General features: G+C 36.1%; 1 protein-coding gene across 6 annotated transcripts in view; it reads right to left on the bottom strand.

The window, feature by feature from the left end:
- USP34 (ubiquitin specific peptidase 34) overlaps nt 1-20880 on the bottom strand; it is a 140679-nt gene that overhangs the window by 103205 nt on the left and 16594 nt on the right. For all 6 annotated transcript variants that reach the window (XM_076335136.1, XM_076335142.1, XM_076335140.1 and 3 more), the window contains exons 2-6: nt 18600-18687; nt 14760-15180; nt 9294-9344; nt 8977-9126; nt 3563-3630 (exon numbers count right to left, since the gene is read on the bottom strand). In XM_076335136.1, coding sequence (XP_076191251.1) covers nt 3563-3630; nt 8977-9126; nt 9294-9344; nt 14760-15180; nt 18600-18687 — 778 coding nt within the window. The remainder of the gene's footprint in view (nt 1-3562; nt 3631-8976; nt 9127-9293; nt 9345-14759; nt 15181-18599; nt 18688-20880) is intronic.

Here is a 20880-nt window from a genome sequence, read left to right as displayed (position 1 = left end):
AATGACTTTTTAGTAGCAAGGAGTGGTCTCGGGCACTCCCATAAAACCCAAATTCTGAAGAAAAATATTTTTAAGCAGAAGAGTAATTGAATTCTTTCAGCTGCATTCTCTCTCACTGTATTCCACAGGAAGCACCGTGGATCTCAACAATCCTGTTTGGAGCTTCCACTTCCTCTGCATATACCAGTGCTACGCTTGTGCCCTGCGCCGAAACTACACGGCTAACACAGGAGCAACTGCCACTTGCAATTTCCTCTCAACGTGCTTGAGCACAGAATGTTCTGTTCCTCCCTAACTGGGGCAGAGACACGAATCCTTCGTAAAAAATCTCTCAAGATCCGTCTTGAAGACGGAGAGAGGAAAAAGGGAGGGGAGGAGAAAGGGTTAGAACTAAATTTGGTATTGGTCAGCGCTAATGCTACACATAGCTCTCAGATTCTACCAGAGGAACGTTAAGTAGGTGATACCAACTGTGATGTCAAAGAAAGAAGAATTTTAGGTCTTTTCCTTCATACTATCCAGCATTTTTTGGTGGTTTATAGAGGCATTTGCAGTATCAGACGTACAACTTTATCTCTTCTCAAAAAACTGGACTTCATTGCTAGCCTTTTTCTTTCTAAAGGACAGAACTATCCATGACACTTTCAATCAACAATCTTGCCACTGAAAAAACATTGTCCTCAGAACACCGCTGTGTATAGCTACTGCTCTCTTGAGGCATTCAGTATCTGGAACCACGTAGAGCATCGCTCGTCTCTCACCCTGAGGTGGAAGTCAGCTGGAACCAATGTCTTTTATAAAGAGACATCATCAACAACTTGCCCTCATTTATAATTGCAATAAGCTATGACTTAATCTTCTTGAGTCACTTTGTCAATAAGTCTTTTTTTCATGAGAGTTTTGCAATTTGAAATGCAGAATTCGAAGGTATTAGGATCAATAAAAGCTTCCTTCTGAGGAGGTCAAAAGCACTTTACTTCCTTATTGAAAGGTGTAATTTTTAATTCATGTCCGTCCTTTCTTTCCTAAACTGCTTAAAAACATAGGCCCTTCAGAGGCAAGATATGAACGCTAGTGCTCTACTCCTCAAGCAGAAAATAACATTTATTAGTCTTTTTTTAGTAGCAGCAATAACAACAGGATTGTGTCCATGATCTTTGCAAATTCCAGCAGTGGTCTCCTCCACACAAATACACGCTTTGCTATTCATTTCATCCACTCTCCGTAGAAATAACCACAGAACAGGAACATAAAGGTTAACCTCATCTGATAAAAGATGCTGCTAAGATGCCAGTCAAGTGATCTCTCTTTCTGCTTATGCTGATCAGCACTCCAAAATGCAGTTCTTGCAAGGAATCCACATGAGCAGCAATTTGGAGCAACAGTCAATTAGAGCCCCAAGAGCTCATTCTAGACTAAAACCCTCTCCAAGCCCTCTTTCTTACTTTGCATAGCAGCAGAAGCTATTGCAGGATTTGTTTCAAAGGTGCTGTGCTGCTGTGCCCAGGATTATGTTTGCTTTTTTTTTTTAAACTAAAGTAAAAAGCAGATGGAGACCTAGAGACCTAAGCTGCTAAGACAAGATCTGTAAGCTTGACAGCCACATGGGGTGAGCTGCATACATCAAGAAAGTCATCTTTTACCGAAGGCATCTGTGTTAACTTCTGTCCCATATAAAGGTATAGCACTAGAGATCGTTTTTGTTATACGGCCTCCAAGCTTCATGTCCCACTCTGTAAGCGCATCTTCACAAATAAAGCTTTGGATTTCATAATGTTGAGAAATCCCAAATCTCCCATTTGGGAGGATTCACAACTCAGGATTCAGTTGTGAAAAATGGAAACTGGGAGAACATCCCCTTTCTTCTCTAAACTGCTAGTGTTTTCCATAGATGTATCCTGTATCAATATTACCGTTCTGATTGATGTGTATTGTAAATGCTAAGAACAGACATCAAGGGCATTATTTATGGCAAGAAGCTGCTGACAAATCCCATTTTAAATCAGATGCAAATATTCTATGGGTAAAGTAAAGAGGAAGAGAGGAGGAGAACACAGGAAAAAAATCTTCTATTAATTCCAGTGACCCTAATTACACCTGCAGTCATAAAATAGAAAATGCTTTAAGAATTACAGGACGACAAGCAAGTGAGGATTAACACAGACTGCAGGTTGTGTTACTCTGTCTCACTCAAGTTCCTTCTTATCAGCCTATCTCTAATTGTTGATCCTCCAATGCTCTTTTTAATTTCCATACATTGCAAGAAGATAGGTAAGGCTCATTGACCAAATTCCCAGGTACACGAACAACCATTAATGGAATATGTATGGAGACAAGAACTTGAAGATCCTCTGCCTGTCCTTCCTAGATTAATAATTACCTTTATAAGATCTCAAAGATAACACATCAGCATTAAAGGAGCGCACACGGCCGGACTGTAACTCAAGAGTGGTATGTTTTAATAAAAGATCAGAATACTCTTCTCCCTGCTGATATAATTTTGGTAGAGACCACGTTATAGCACGATAGATCGATAGCCAAGCCAGTACTTAAATTTTTACAGTCATAATTCTTTACAATTAAAACCAGAACATTTTTAAATATGAAACATATTTCTGAGCCTCATTGTTCTGTGCACTTTTTTGTTGCCAACGTAATTATTTTTGTTAAGAGTGTGATTTTATGCTGTTATAGTTAAGACAATATAATCTGTAAAGGCACATTTATTGCTATCAGGGAAGTAAGCTATGACCAGTATAAGCACATTTCTAATATTACAGTTATAGGAAATCCAGAGCCTTGGAGGAGCTGTGGGCCCATGCAAGAGCAGCGGCCTTTTAGGTTGTCTGCACCAGAGAAGTTTAATGTTGGGCCACTGGAAGGAGAATTAGCTGTGACCACACCCCTCCACCTCCAGGCAGATACACATACACAAGATAATTTCATCAGCAGCTCATTGGATTTTTCCTATTGTCCTGAGAAAGCCAATAAAAATAAACGGCTTGTAAAATTAAATATCTTTACAAATACTTTAAAGTGTTTTTCAAGATAGGAAGCTTGATATAAAGAAAATCTTTGGGACTGGATATATTTAGATACATAAAAGTGCAAGTAGACTTTTGATCACACTTCAGTTCCTGCCAGCTGGAAATACAGAACATCAAAATGTGAAGCAGTGTTAAAACTCAGTGAAACTCAGTATATGAAATCTCAATGACTACATATCGCTCTTCTACTTACATCGTCTCGTTGCAAATTTTATGTAAAGTTTTGTGAAGATACTGCAGTAAGTGAAACTGTATTACAATTGAACCTGACACGACACGTCAGAATGGGGCTGGATGTCACGCTAAAAATGTTATTACCGAGATTGATCTGATTGATACTGCAATCAGATAGATGTAAGGAGTGCCCAAACTAACTCTAAACATTACCTTCACTCTCCTTGTTGAAATGATACAGTCAGAGCAACAACTTGAACAATTAAAAGTGAATCACCTGAAATTATAAATAGGTGCTGTCAAAAATTCCCACAAGAAAAATTCTTAAATTAAAAATTTACCTGATAACATAAGTCCTAAAGGGTATAATGTGCTGCATGACAGCAGGGATGTGTAGCCATATTCTGATCTATAATGCAAAAACATAAATAGATAAAAATTTCATTAATGACATTTAATGAGAATGGCAAAAAATGAAATATTGCTGGTACATTTGCACATGCAACCCCACGTTAAAAAAAGGCTTTGTTGTTTTTCATTCAACTTTAATTCTTTCAACTTCTTAATTTTCAAAGCTGTTATCTGAGGAACGTTTCTGTGACTTATAAACAGGAGTTGCATCTTTTCTTCTCGTCAATTGGAAAATATAAACTTTGTATAAATAGTATCATACTGCCCAGATGTCTCATTTCTGAATTTGCTGTAGTTTCTTCAGTAGGAAAAACTGCTACTCAGCCTTGTGGGGTTTCTTTTTCCTTTTTTTTTTTAAAGTCTACAAGAAAATGATTCCATTCTTTCTGTTCCTTGCAAATCTCTCCTAAATGAAGTAAAATTATTTGACTTGTGTTGATGTTTTGCTTCTTAGACCTTATATATCCTATAAAATAAAATTATGTTTTATAACCAGTGATTAAGCACAGTTTTTTTACTACCATATTTGCATTCCCATATTTACCATTCTGCCTTTACCACCTTTGCAAAACTATATGCAGGAAGAAAATGTATGCAGAGGAAAAAAACCCCTGAAACAGCTATTTAACACCGCTGTGAGGAAAAGAGGACCAACCAAACTACTTACACAGGCAAAGTTAGAAGTTCCATCTGCATTTCAAAAAGGAATGCTGAGCCTGTTAAACCTGTTACAGAAAGACAACTACGTGCCAGGTAAGGGATCTAGCATAGATCCAACATTAGCAGCTGTTACTACTACTCACATAATTTTAATCACGTGCGCACACAAATCTTGTGAATAGCTAACACCATCAGTCACTCAAAGCCGTCATGTCAGTTTACAACTCCATGTTTGTTCCTAAAAGAATGTTTAATCTTTGCAACTGATGCAATAAATTCTGGCTAAGGACTAAATTCTCACCAGGATTTTGGAAAATTCTGTATGCAAAAAAATCTATATTCTCCTTCTTGCCAGGAGAGAAAAATATTGGGCTGTAGTAAAACTGTATCACCAGCATTTATTGTAAACATTTCTGGAATTAGCCAAATAACTTTGAGTCAGTTCTGAAAAAAAGACTTACTTTTTACAATGCAGCTAACACTACACAGTAACAATACTAACCTACTTTGCAAGACAAACCAGCCAAATCTTCACATTGCAAAAAAGACCACATTTGGAATAAGCTTCTGATCCTACTGGCAGTCTCAAGAAGAAAAAAATGCTACCATCCCAAAGATAGAAAGTGTAACTAGAAGATGTTTGTTCTAGAAACAGGAGTTAAATAACATTTTGACAAGGAATTGCAAGGATGACAAAGATACTATCGTATTTACACAATTTGATTTTTAACACAACAACGTGCTCTTTTTCATATGCAAGTACCAAACACAAAAGCAAATATATTTCTTTGTGAAACAAAAGTAGGAAATGTTTTTATAATTTTGTTTTTATAACTTTTGTTGTTCATAGTAATTTTCACTCCGTACTAAGTCAAACTTCTAAAGCCATTTCATTCATCTGTACATTTGCATTACATACAACCTTCATCCTCAGAATTGAATTAATGGATAATTTCACATTGTAAATGAAAATGTAACTTTCATCATGAACTCAAATATAAATATACTAAATTATTTAAAGAAAATCACATAAAATAACATATATAAAACAACATAAAAATAACATATATAAAATTACATTAAAAATCCACAACTTTCCTCATACTTTCTTTTTGCCTCCACCTGCTTTTGAGACAAAGTATTTACTGCATCTGTTCTATTGTCAAGCTTCAGAGGTTTTTGGTTTTTTTATTATTTGCTCTTTATCCTCAGTAATTCATTTCTAAAAGGCAGTGCGTCTCTCAACAGTTCTTACTTCTGACTTAAGTTTTGAAGTTTCATACAGTAAAATTAAACCAACATTTTGGACACCATCAGCATTCTTTCAATTAATTCATGTCCACTGAGAGGGCAGTTATTCCTCCACAACATCCACAAAACCGAAATGATACAGAATGAAGTAGTGACAGGCTTTTTCAGTGAGGTTTAAATCCTCCACAGAACAAGCTGTAGGTCATGGATTTCTCTGCGTCTGTTAGCTTCGTAAGGAGACCAACACAACATCAGGTAGTTAAACCGAGCAAATACCACGGAATATGAAATGTGGGAAGAAAGGAAGAACCAAATATCTAAGACAGCAAAGAAATATCCTAAGAAGGAACAGTCAGTCCCACCACAATACAGGTTGCTAAGAAAGCATCTTGCAGAGCTGTGAGCTGGAGAAAAAACAAGAGTGCCAACTCTCTCTAAGAAGTAAATTGCATTATATTACATTTGCTGGCTTTATTATTACAAACTTAAGCTTGTCTGACAAAGACATTTACTCAAACGAGATTTGCTGGATAAAAAAAAATTCAAGGAAACATCTTTTCAATAATTTAAATGTCCTCTATATAAAGGAGACACCAGTAATCATAAACAAGTAGCTCAGTTGTTCCCCACGGGCTTTACCAATTTGTGGTAATGGTCTTCTCTTACATGCACCTGTAGAGTGCACTTAATGAGATACTCGCCTTCCTTTGTGGAAGAAACAGAGCAAATGCTTTCCAAACCACTATGCAGCCTTGTCTGCTAAAAGCTGAATGCTACTGGTTGTTAGCAAATGATTTCTCTGACTTTGGTTTACTATTTCCAACTTCACCTATTCTACTTCCTGGACCTTACTACTAAGCCCAACTTCTTAAATGAGAAATTGATTGGTTCATCCACACTACAATCTTTCTGAAAATATTTTTGAAACATTTAAGGTAGTAGCTAAACAACTCATTCATCTCACAGACTTTAAAATAAATTCCAGCATGGGTATTTCTAGGAGTCGTTATAATAATGGCTACTTAACTGCCATTCTTGACAGTTGGTACGACTGTGAAAACGTATTTAAGAGTTACTATACACTATGGTTCTGGCTTTACACGTTGTGAACCAGTTAACAGTTGACATTGCAGAGCTGTTCACTGAGCTATTATCGACAGGGTCATTCATAAATCTCACACAATCTATAAACCCCATAAACTCAAATGCATTGGGATAAAACCAAGTGAAATTAGCAGAGTTATTGCTGAGATCACCAGTATTTTGTTCACAAAAAATATAGTTTTGTGAATGCTTCTTTTTGTTTCATTGGAGTTTGGTATATCATTTCACAGACTATCAGAAACATTTATTAAATTATTTATATTTACCTAAGTTATATGAATTATATGGTGAGATGATATAAAGAGAAACAGGGAAAGAGAAACATTACCTCAAATTAGAAGCTTATGCACCATTATAGAGGTAGAGAAAAATCTGTTTTCTTTTATATCAGCAAGGTAAAATGTATTTTGTCAAAAAAATTAGCTGCCTCATTCGGAACTAATAAACATGCTGCATCTGAAAGTCAGAAGCGCTGCTGACAAGTACACTGAGTGACACCAAAATGCGGGAAGTGGATGAATAAAGCACATTACACATAAAACATTTTCTTATACTTTCTGTAGTGAACTGACACACGAAATCTAAAGATAGTTGTTTTTTTTTAAACCACTTTTCCTCTAACTCACACAGATTTGCCAGCAAAGCCAGACAGAGTTCAAAAGAAAGATTCTAGTTGAATGGTAAAAGATACAATGCTGGAAGAGGTGGAAGAAACAGTACTTCTACTGGTTACGGTTTGGGTTGAATTTCATTTTATCTGGCAGGTTTAACCATAGCATTCATCTAAAATAGCTGCAAGAGACAGCTAAATGTATTACCTACTAGAACAAAAGATAAATGCAAAGTTGTTAAGTAATTATCTGAAAGGAGAAACTTTGCTGAGAAGTATTTTGGGTTAGGGCACATCACTAATAATAAAGAAAATAAACAATTTATGTGGAGAAAAATAAAGACTTCAAAAAAGGACAAAGATGAAAGGCAGATACAGTTTATAAACATGCACTGGTATGGGATATCTAGGAAATGGGATTTGCAGTCAGAATGCTTGTTGAAAAAAATGCTGATGTGATAGGGAACTGCCACTCATTGTTCAGAACAGTTTTGCCCATTCTCACAAAAAATAAAACAAAAATCAGACACGCATGAATGTTTGGTTCCATGACCAAAATTTACTTCTAAACCATAATAACCTACAAGACCATACATTTTCAGCAGATGGTTTATGAAAACTGCAGGTTGCACCGACAACAGCTGGAGATGAAGAACTCATCAGATTATCACCTGAAAACTCATCAGATCATACAGAAAAGGCCAGAAGAGAACATATCTCCACAGTTTAACATACAGAGGTCCTGCAGCAGTCCTCCTGTGCAAGCTTACAAGAAGAGAGCACATCATGGCCTTAGTCATTTGTTCTCTGACCTACAAGTTAAGAACCATTACACTAAAAGGATCAGGAGTGAGTGATACAGATGACCAACGCTACCTTTATTTCAGTCACTGGTTCCTTCTATGCAAACATATTTCAACATGTATTTAGAACATCATCCTGGCTGGTCAGTAACAGCAACAAGGAAGGAGGGAAGATGTGTGGAAGGAAGGATCTGATTTTAAGTATTTAAAATTGCAATCAATGTCAAAATTATGTTAAACTCACTTCATACAAGGCATAACAAAGTATTGTTTTCCTTTTTGTCCTTACGTAACATCCACAAGACAGATCACGACTTCACATTCTCACGTAACACTAAGTCTTCATATGTCCTTCTTCAGAGACTGTTTTTTATTTCTATCACCAATCTCCTTCGAATCTCCACTAAAATCAATTCATAATTCTGCTAGTCAAAAATCACTATTATTTCAAAATGGAGAAATTATGAAGGATGTGTATTCTAAACCTAAGTGAAAATAAAAGATAGTTACCTCTATGCTGCAAATGTGTACAATGATATAAAAATCACAGGAAATTGAGAAGAAAAGAAATCCATAGGCTTTTCCTTTGTGCCTCATAGGAAATAGGTAAAAAGTTAATATAGCCTGAAGAAGCTTAAAACATTTCCATGACACAATTTCAGGGGCAGAAATGACCTCTGACAACGTTCTTATAAGTTGTCTTCCTATCTGGGTACAAACTTGCAAAACTACTTGTGTGCCTACAGGAGATGTATAGGGTTTGGATGATGAAATGTTCAGTGGACCAGCAAACCTCACATTCCTAACAAGGAAAATCTTAGTGTTTTTCTCCCTCCCTGGTCCTACAGAATTCTTCCAGACTTCAGTCCTTTTACTTTTTGTGTTTAACATTAAACAATTTAAAGGTAATACTTACATTAGATACTACTGTGATAAATGCATGTGCTATAAGAAATGGCAGTGTCTCAGGGGTTCCATATTCAAAACAATCCTTCATGAGGGAAAGGCCATTTTTTCCACAAAACAGACAAACATAACGAAGCAAGTGCAATGGTACTTCTACATCCTAGAAATATTTAAAAAAAAAAAAAAGAAGAAAAATTTGAACAATCAATACTAGAACCTTTCAGATATACAGGAAATTCAAAAGCTACTTTAGTATAACACAAATCTATACAGAGGAGCGACCATGGCCATTTTAAATGTGCACCTATTTAAAAATGGACAACTTACATTCATATCACAGAACGCCCCTAATATATTGCTTTCTTGAGCAGAAATATCCTGTTTAAAAAGAAAAAAAAAAATTAACTAACTGAAGCAATACAAACACATTTCTAGAACAAAAAACAACTGACCATTCATTGACATTATAGTCAACTAACAGAAAAACCAAAACCCTAATTTAGAGGAAGACAGAAGCTCAAGGTTTGCTCCGCTTTTACATTGCAAAACATGCATTTCCAGTCCATTTTACCTTTGTTAAGATGTATTTGTAAGTACCCAAATATACACTTAGGATAACATCTCAGCAGTGGCTCTCAGTGGCTGGATTAACAGATCATTCTTCAATCCCACCCCCCTTCAGATCACCAATTTTTTCAACAGGAATATTGCAAAGGGGATATAGTCTGGCACGCTGGCTGCACACCAGCCTGAGAATTACAGAACAGAACCAATCTTGGTGCTTCTGAATGCAATTTTTGCATAAGGATGAGCCATATACCCAAACATCTGAATTTAGATTAAATGGAGGATGTTCTACAATCCTACGTTTAATGACTTAAGGGGCTAAACTGTTGAATTATTCATTCCCATCAGAATATTAAAATTCCTTAACTTCAACTACTATATTCTTTTATATATAACAAAACACATCATATAAAATAAGCGTCTAATACCCTTTACAGTATTAAGCTAACTGAAGAGGAGGAAGGAATTGTATCACCTTATCAATCTGTTAGCTATTTGCTGCAACAGAAAATCTATTTTCTAGAAGTACTAAACTGAAAAGGGTTTGGAAAAATAGCTTTTCTTTTTAATGTTCACAACATCCACTTGTTGGGCAGTATAAAGCAGGAATTTTCTTTATTAGGGTTGTTACACATATTGTGTGTATCTTGCATACAGCTGGGGGCAAAAGGGCACTGAAGATATCATAAAACCTGACTGTAAAACCACAACATTGCCATGGATACTTGCAGGTAGTTACAGCACACGTTCTTTTCCTTCCCATCCCTCCATGCCCAACACCCAGTTCTCATACTCACAAATCAAATGTAAGGTTAACATAAAGTTAAGTTTTCAAATGAAGTTTCCTGAATATATTTCAAATAGCTGTGTAGGAGTAAGCTTCTTAAAACTGTACCAGAGGATGCTGGAGGCAAGCAATTTTGGATGGATTAAGTATGATACAAACATTTTGAATTATTCAATATGCTCATATTCTATCTAAGCATTTATTTTCTTTTTTCTTCTGCTGAACTCTTAAGTCATGCCTGAACTCGTGATACTCTAACAGTTATTTTTAAAACAGCTTTGAAGCCAGTAGGTGGTATGTTTTCAAGTAGCAAGAAAAGGTGTTCAGCACTCTGCTCATGAAAACTGCAGAAATAGCGTGAGAAATTTCATTAGTTTTCTTAAATAAAATAGAGGCTGGTTGTTGAGTGAACTACAGTTCTTAGAATACAGAAATCAAAAACTCATGGAGGTCTGTTGCGCGAGCCCTGCAAAGCTTACTCAAAGTGTTGCAGTTGAGAGACTGAGTGTGGACATGTGACTTCTGTTCTTGCAGATGTGAAACAGAACAGAGACTGAGAATTCCCTAAGATCAAGTTTATAAGGAAATAAGAGAATTCCTCATGGGAATCTAAAATGGCATGAAAAAAGACCATCACCTCAGGCAAAATGTACTAGCTGAGGTCTGACATGGACACAATCTTGGTGGAGGGCACTTAATTAGGGATATCTTCCAAGAAAATATTTACTTGAAAAGGAGAAGCGGAGACAGCAAGATTCCAAAGAATCAGGGAGTACAGCTACAGACATCTAAACAACTGATTTTTTTCTCCTCTTTCTTTTCATCCTCTGTCAAGAACTGCTAAATGGTTGGGTAACTCCCTTCAGATTCATTGTTCGTTCTGAGAGTGCAAAGTTCAGGATTGCACTTTACATCGTTGCTTCTTTCTCTACAGGATTTTAAGAGCCTCCATTGTCTAGATTTTTTTTTTCCCCTCTGAAGTGTCCATTCTAGGTATTACACTTGCTGCACAGAGTAAGTATGAAAAGAAGAATAGGGCATACAGTCTTAAACTATCCTGTATGCAAGATCTCTTAAAAGATATCCCATACATCCCCCCCCCCAAAAAAAATTAACTAATTCCGAAGTATGAACACTGCTCAAAAAAAACAACCAACCATATTTATAAAAATATTTTGAGTTAATTTTGTTTAGGATGAAAAATAGACACAAAGGCCTCTCTCTGGGCACCTAAGATAGTGGTTGATTTCAACAGAAGCAAACTGTGTGTTTCCAGATGTTATCTTTACAGATTTTTTTCAATATTTATGTCCCAAAGCGGGTTGACCTCTAACTGACTGCAACTAATTGTGCTGTTTTAGAAATCCAAACTTAGTAGAAAGACATTTTTCATTAGGCTTCTCATCAGTTTAAGAAAAGTTGAGACAAACATTCTGTCTATACAGACTCATATTCATTCTACACGGGTCAAGACTATATGCTTGTCAATGAGCTTGATTTACTTCCACATGATGTAGTTTCACTGTCCTCGTACACAGCGTATTTCTGTGACATTTCTGCCCTCTGCACGGCCACTTGTTCAGGATAGCTTCTGTTGTCAAGATCAGGCTTCCATGGTCTTCACTCTCTCACTTCAGAAATGTTGTAAATGTGTAAGGGACAAAAATAATTCTTAGCCCAGATCATTTAAGGACAAAGTCTACATGATCATAAACAGGCAGATATCCTTTTATCTTGCTTTGCTGTTCATTTTCATCCAACTTTGTAAACTCCTAAACTGGGGAAACCCTGCTACTTTCATAGGAATGATTTTCTTCTCCACTAGATGGTCAAGTGTAAAATGGCAAGCACCTGATAAGAGGGTTAGACTTCAAGACTTGTCTCCTGTCTGCTGTCATTAAGAACAAAGATCTTGGAGGTGCATGCAAAGCAAAAGCTAACAGTAATACTGACTGCTAATCGTTACCAGAAGGTAATAATACCGTGTGAAAGTCTTACATTGGAAATTTTTAAATGACAGCCCAATTGGTCACTTCTAGGAAAAGTTACTGGATGTGATGACTCAATGAATTTATGTAAATTCATCTCAAGAATCTGGAACAAGGAATTTCTGAAGTCAGTGAAAGTGGAGATTGGAGTCTGGTTTGCATCAGGAAATTTCCTTTTCCAAGGCAAAAGAAATGCTTAGAGGGAGAGGAAGAGCTACACAAGCTTCTCCCAACAAATTCTTGGCAGATTTGGTCTGTTTGGGAATCTGTTTAGCTCACAAGTATAGATGATACACTTAAAACAGGGATTTTTATTTTATGATTCCTTAAGGACTGAGTCCAAGCCTGATCTAAAACAAAAAGTGCTCCCGTTACTGGGACTAATAACTTGTCTCAATTGAGCTAAGATGTGCCCTAGACTGAAATCCAAAATTAAATTTTAAACCTCAGTAAATGAGTTACTCATGGTAGCAGAAAGTTTTGACATTAAAATAGCTAACATTACTGCTTTAGAATAACAGAACCCTAGTGCTTCCTAAATGTAGGAAATCTCAGTTTGTGAGAAAAATGGTTGATGCTGGGACCTTTTAAACGCAAACAAAAAAATCTCTCCGGAAAAAGGTACACAACAAATACGGCAGGCTAGCATACCTCCGTAATCCATACCTCGAAACACAAGAAGTCTAGCAGAAAAGTAAAAAAACTCCTCCCTCACTTGTCTGTACCTCAGGAAAGTGTTTTTTTATTCTCAGCTTCCCTTTAAGTTATGTTTTTAGGATAGCTAATGAATGTGTTCAATAATTCAAATGATATATACTAGTATGATATATATATATGATATATACTAGTATGTCTAGAGTGATAGCCAGTCACAGTACAGCAATCTACAGCATCTGTGTCCAAATCACTTTATGGCTGCATATCAAGTGAAAAAGAAATCCCACCATGCACTTTGAGATTTTTCTTTTTACCATTTGGAAGTGAAATTGAAAGAGAAGAAAAAAAAAATACATGAAATTGTCATTTAAAAGAAGCAAGTGTGCTTGTACATAGAAAAGCTGTTCCAGAATTGTTCACTGCATATCCCTATGAAGCTAGTTTCAGTAGGCTTTTGTACTCCCACAGGAGTACAAAAGATAAATCACTTAAGTAGTCATTGATTTTTTTTTTTTCCCCCTCCAACTGACAAGATAGATCTACCCTCTACAGTTCCTACTTGCAGAGGCTGAACTACAGATTTATTTATGTATGGTGAAAGTTTAAAAGGCAGGCCAAAATGAATGATGGGAAACCTGAAGTCCACAAATCCTAACTTTGCCTCATTTTTCTATACATGCATTTGTGAAACCACCTCTGTTAACTTACACCCATATGTTTTGGAATAAGATGAGAAAGCAAAATCCAGCCCACCCAAAAAACCTGCTATGTTCCAGGTTTTAACTAGAGTTATTGTCAGATATGGCAGGATTCATTCAACAAGAATTGATTATATCTTGTGATCACTCTAGCATACATAACCAAAAATTATATATGACTTGGTATCTTTGCATTTTGGACTTAAGTTTAAAAAGCAAACTGAACCACACAGAGCTCCAACAGAACTCCCAAGAGTCTCTAAATAAAAAATAAGAAAAGACTGGGTTAACTATAGTTTAATTCTCCACTTTGACTTTGTCAAAAGTTTGTTGGATAGAAGCTTTCTTCATATAGCTAAATATACATCTTCTTTGCATACAAAATATTGTAAAAGAACTGTTTATTTGTTATTAGACTACCACAAGTTGGATCAAAACCCAGCCTTTCCAAGAACTATATTGTTTCAACTAGGAAATGCTAACATCATCATATTTATTTCAGAAACTGTGAATTAAACATTGCAGGATTTTTGAAAATTTTTTTGTTTGGTGTTTTTTTCAGAAGAAAATATGGAAATGTGAATGGTAGCCATAACAAATATCACAGACAAAAATCAGCACCGTAGAACAAAGCTACTTGTGTAGAGCTCAGTTATTCCAGTCAATTAAACAGCTGTTCGAACAAGTAAGCTTGGTCTTGCACAAAGTTTAGTTTATGAAGCTTTGCTTCTAGAACCATAGATTGTAATGAAAAGAAATTAGTAAACTATTAATGGGTTACCTTCTGGAAGAAAGGCTTCGCTATAGTCCCCTTTTTGCCTTCCTGTTATTTAAACAGTACAATAATTCAGTGTACAGTTCCATCCAACACTTATCAATATATTACCTATAACAATTAAGCATATTTTAAAGAAAGTGTAAGAGTATGTGTCATTTAAAAAGTTTCTCTGAAAAGTTCTACTGAAGTCAACAGGAGAGCTGAATTTGCCCATCCTGTGCAAAAGCAACTATCACCAAACACGCACAGTCTACTCATTAATGAGAACAAAGAACCTTTCACAAAATAATTAAATATACACATAAAGATAAGATATACCTCTATTGTGGGATGAGTATTATGCTTATAAGCAGTGTACAGAGGAAACTGAATCTGAAAGATTTTTGCCACACACAGCAACAACTTTTCCTTCTCATCAGTGCTCCATAAGCTAAAAGCATCAGTGTTTTTTGCAGACTCCTCCTCTGTCAGGATACAAGTTCTTGCAGAATCTAATTTTTTCTCTATAGATTTTTGCCGTTCTCCATTTTCTTCTTCATGAGACTGTCTTTCTACATTCAGGGGCTCATCAGCATGATTACTCTGATCTTGCCATGTTGAATCTATATTAATAGTGCAATGTTTACAGAGCTGGTCCCGCAGAGCTTGAACTTGGGCAATCACTAAGTTAATAAGCGCACATACTACTTGGTTAAAGATCTCCAAATGTTTATACTCCTTGAAACAGCACAGACATTGTCTGTAAGAAAACAGAAAAAAATAAAAATAAAAATTCCTGAAGTAGCTAAAATCAGAACAGGTAACTGACCAAAAGGACTCTTCACATTAAAACATTTTCAACAACAAAGTATTTGACAGACCCGTAAAAGTAAGGAAATCCAAATGAAACAGACTCTACCCAGCAGCAAGTGGGAGTCACGAAGCCTTCCTTAAACCCTGTCAACATCCCATTATTTCCAAATGCTCACCAAAACTGTGAAGTCCCTGTTATCGTTTAGCAGCTGCCACTGTGAGTAAAATATACAAGAGAAATCTTAGGGACAAGGTCACCGTACTACTAAAGAAGCAGTGTTATTCAGTATGCTCCTGAATCCGTTTCCTCATCTGGTTTTCTCTACTGATATTTATTGCAATAAACCACCTGACATGCTTGTCAGCTGTGTAAGAACTAATTATTGTTATTTTTAAATCAACAGGTCTGCAAAATAATTTTATTTCTAATTGAGTATTTAAGCTCACTTCCTTGATCTCCATTTGGATAGAAACCCGATGCACATCGGTACCCTTTACCCGTATGGGAAAAAGCGGTATCAAATATCTTTATCACTTTCTTCACTATGTAGGGCTCAGAGATTATTCCTCTGAATATCTACTGATACACTGTAAACTGAAAAGAACAAGGGGGAAAACTATACGCCATCCCTTTAGCAACATAATAAGAAAAATCAATCAAATCATCAAGTTAGAAAACTCTAATATAGCTCTAGTTGTGGGCAAGGATAACTATATACGTCAAAGAGATTCTGGGTCCGTATACCCCCTGAAATAGATACCCTAGAACCTATTGTCTGGGAACATTTGCTTCTTCCGTACAAACAAGCAATGTCCTCATTCTGAATGAAAGGTGGAGGATATTCCCCTAAAAGGATCTAAATCCTGGAGAACATAGAGAAGAAAGCAAGCAATAAGCAAGGGTGCTTCCATGAAGACTAAAATTAAAGGCTACATACTTGTAACAGAATCTTTGAGAGGGACTCAGCTCTTTCTCACTCAAACTCTACTAAACAATGTAACTGCTAAATAAACTGGTAGCTGTCTTGCAGTAGAGACCTTTCTCCTGTTACATGGAGAACAATGGACTCCACTCCACGACTAGAGTTCTCAGATACTAAAATAACACAAAAATTACACATACCGTATTTCTGAAAGAAATTAGCAGGCAAAAGATAGGGCAAGAAGTTATCAATAAGAAGTGATTTAAAAAAATCTGCAAAGCATCGCATTTAATCTAGAAACTGGTCTTAATAAATTATAATTTGTAAGGAAAAAAAAAGACAGAAAACTATGACAGGTAGAGGGTGCTGCCTCTCTTGAAGGAATACAAACAGACCCTTGAGCTACAGCTCTTAAAGCACACACATTCTGAATACAGATACTTTTTTTCAGTGGGTTAAACATAAAGATAACGTTCAGTATTCCCCAATTCCAGCACAGATACAGTGACGGAAGCATCTAAAATCTTTTGCTCCATCTATGCAGGAAGAAAAATCTTTTTAATATTGTGTAAGTGGAGTGTCTTCACCCATTTGAAAAAACAGATTTTGTGATTTACTTGTAAATGTATTTTCGCATTAACAAATGACAACAACAAATTGCAGGCAAAAACCAAGTGTATCCTCAAGCATTTATCCTTGGGGAAAACCATGGGCAATAGTTCCATCGCTTATGCCTACAAATTACTACCCCGCTTGGCTGTAACAAATTATTCTCAACAATAATGAAAACAAAGTCTGGTGAATACTTCTCACATATCTGTATTTGAATGCCAACCAATATTGGAGAATTCTCTATTGGGCAAAGGTACATTTTCCAAGATAGAGGTATGTGCAAAACCTCTAAATGATCATGTATCTGAATGTGTTCACAGGAAGAAGAGCTCCACCAAAAATTAAAGATCTATGAAAAAATGAGTACGCTACAAATATGACTTCTTTGGACATAATTTCCAGAAGAAAACTGAAATGGAAACACCACACGTGGACAGAAGAAAAAGGTATTCTTCAGGCTGAGTTGCCAACTGATCTTCTGAAGGAAAGCAGAGTTTTAAACTACAGGTACCAAAATAAGTAGTTGTCCTTAAGGAAGGCCTCAAGCACAAAACAACAAGCAGAACTCTCAAAAGCCAATTAGGCAGAGTAGAAATGGGACATGAAATTGAAATGTAAAGTAAAACTCCTTCCTGTGGCCTCTTCGCTAGACTCTGCTTTGAAGAGGTTAAGGACTGTTTTCCATACTCTCTTATAGTATGAAACCATACATACGGAAGGTAAAAAGAAATCAGAAGAAAAGAAAGAGTTAAACGTTATCCAGTGTTTATTTTTTTTTTCAGGTTGGATTTGTCATGCTATAGCTGTTGAACAGAACAAAACTCTAAACAGACGATGACCTGAAAAACGACTAGGTTGCAATTGTTCTCAGACAAACTTGGGATCTAGGACCTGTCAAGAAACGACAAGATTCTGGTTTCTGTTGCTGCTGTTTATTTTGATTTAAAATTCCTTCTGTGTGTCTAATAGCATATTGCAGAAGACAATGAATTTCCTTTGAGTGCCTTCTTTGGGCAGAATAAGGAAGAAGAGGATTCCGCTTTCGCAGGTATCCAAAATGTGACATTCCTTTTTTTCTTTTGGAGTCTTCTAAATACCAGAATAATGTTTTCCAATTTATTCTCTATGCTTTTCCCAATTATTTCTTACAATTCATTTTGGCCTTGTGACCACTGCCGAGTACTGAATTCCAAACATCCTTACTGTAGATTCTTTCTAAAAACTAATATCCATAACAATTCCTTGTGCTGGAAAAAATAAGTAGCTGTGATGTAAGCACAATAGCTGATATAACTACTTCAAAAAAACAATGACAGTAATTTAAATAATAGATTACAAGGCATAATCTAGTTGATTTAAGACAACCATGTGCAAAGGGTTTTCTTTATCAGTTTAGCAGCTATGGGCTGCAATTGTTCATCATCTTGACTCACAGCTTTAGGACACTGAGAAAAATCTAACATGATGGTCCCATTCAGAGTTATCTTCTCTTAAATTCTTCTTACCCTACTCTGCCCCCACAGAAGAAAGTCAGAATATTTCATGTTAAAGCAGCAACGCACATGATCCGTCATTGCAATATAGCTATTTATTGCTACACAATTATTACAGCATCCAGAATGCCAGATTCAAAATACGCTTTGCCCAAAATGCACTGGGTAGCATGTTTATTTTTATTTAATAAGCAGTAAAATGTCCTCTACTCTCCAAGTATCACTTAGCTACACATTAATAACTTGCCCATTCTAATTCACTCTACTGTATTTTTTAAGAAGGGAAACCTATTGTTGAGATCCAGTATCATCAACACTCAAACTCATTGCAAAGTTACCTTTGTGTCCAGGAATTGATGTAAGCAAATATCTTGAGGGCATGTTCCTTTCTGAGCTGCAACCCATCAGCACCTTCAATGTCTGATACTAAAGAAAGCAAAAACATAAACATATTAATAGCAAAAAAGAAAGCCAACCATGTGCAATTGCTCTATTTTAATTAGAAATTATCTTTGATGGCACAAAAAATAAAAAAATACATTTTGTAAAAATAAACACTAGTAATCAAGTTAACAGTAACTTTATGTGAAAGGTTTTTCAGCATGAAGATGTGTAATATCCAAATAAATAACATTTTCCAATATGAAAAGAAAGTCCTCAACCAAATCTACATATTTTTTGCTTCAGTAAACAGATATAAGGTTTAGATGCAACTAACTTGAAAACAGAAACTGCACAGTATTCTTGAATACTGCTGTGAAAAATCAGTGACTGAGAACAGACCCTTCTTCTAATCCTCTTCTTAGGAAATACACTTCATAAGCTTCACTAGGAACTAGTGATTGATGGACACTTTCAAATATGAACCTCCTTCAAGAATTTTACTCATTAACCAGTTTGGTTTTGGTTTTTTTTTTTCAGATTTTAAAAATCTGCATTTTGAGATGACCATGAGACCTTAACTTCCTTTTCCTGCTCAGATAACGACTGGGGGAGGGGGGATCCAACAAACAAACAAAACCCCACCACAACAAAACTACCAAGATAAGAACAATGTGCAGTGTATGTATAAAGTTATTTCAGACTAGCTAAGGTGATGATTATTACTTTCAAATATAGACATGTCTATACTGACATTTAACCATAAGGAATCGCTAACTGGTAAAATGATAAACATTTACCACATTTATTACAGCCGGAAACCAGAACAGTTATGTACTGAATTAAAAACTCAAATATTTCAGTGAGGTATTATCAAATGTCCTACTTCCATCTAAAAAACGCTCATACACTCTAATAAGCCAAACATCAGCAGTAGTCCACATCTCCACTTATGCATCAACCAGTTATATATCAGGGCACTGGATTCTGTCTACTGGTCACATACCTTTCTCCAGCTATCAATGCACAATTCTCATTTCCTCCTTGTCCTAAATTTGCATACGCTTCTACAATTATCTACTTGCTATACAAATTGAGACTGTCAGTGCTCCTTTTAAGTTGACCATTTAATTTATAAGAAAAATAAGTATTCATTTCCACATTTCACATGAAATTTCAAGTGTTACATGCTCACAAAGCTACTTCACAAGCAAGCTTTGTGGGAAAGGTTCTCTAACAGAAGCAAGCTCTTCTGAATCCCCACCTCAATCTCCCTTCCAGCCTCAGCCTTGCGCGGTCCTATGTGATCTATCAATACAGGTTTCCAAAAATTACAGCTCATGAAAGTCTGCTGGCACAGATCAGAAAGTAAAGTTCAGAATACCACTTCAGAGAATAATCGCACAAAACAAATACCTACGGCTTCTTTGCATTAAGGACATTACATATGCACATACATATTTTCATATATATGCACACAAATGTAAAAATACATAAAAAGCAGTCTCTCAATAGGATACCATTAAACTTTAAAAATCACTTTTCTGTCTCACTCCTAGAAGGCTTTAAAGGGAATGTTTATGCATTCTACATCTCACACATAGACCAACTTCAAGTGGTCTTATTTACTAATCATTGCTAATTAATATAGTGGCTACATACACGATTTCCCTTTTGTATTCCGTACCTAGAAATACTACTGGTTTTGTTCCTGAAAATACTCAGGAAGTTCAAAACAGGAGCAACCACACCGAGGCTGCAGTTTTCCACTGAGATGATCTAAGTCTGTGCCACTACCAAAAGCGGTAGCAACACATCTGGCAGGGCTTCTCCTACTGAACCTTAATTGAAGCGCTCTCTTTTGCTCCCTAGCAGAAATTATGTTTTTCAGCTCAGCTGATTTATGTCCTCACAACCAACGTTTAAATCTTAGGCTTTCAAGTTCCTGGCTTATTCTGAATATCAACTTTGTAGGTACTCTTGATTCACAGCACCTCTCCTTAGGGACATGTGCAGCCTGAAGTACAGCAACAGTTGGTTAGGAAGCCTTTCCAATATTTTTTTGAATTGAAAAAAGTACAGACAGAAAAGCAATAGGAACAACTGCACTCATTATCATTCCTGCACATTTGTTGATTTTAGTCCGCTGTGTAAGGACTCCCTTGCTGCATATGATTTCACTTCCAATTGATGATGTCTCTCTCTCTCTCCTTTCAAACTAGTTTTCTTCTACCCTGA

The sequence above is a fragment of the Aptenodytes patagonicus genome, chromosome 3 (genome assembly GCF_965638725.1).
Source record: "Aptenodytes patagonicus chromosome 3, bAptPat1.pri.cur, whole genome shotgun sequence".
NCBI classification, from domain to species: domain Eukaryota; kingdom Metazoa; phylum Chordata; class Aves; order Sphenisciformes; family Spheniscidae; genus Aptenodytes; species Aptenodytes patagonicus.
This window is presented reverse-complemented; position numbering and strand designations above follow the sequence as displayed.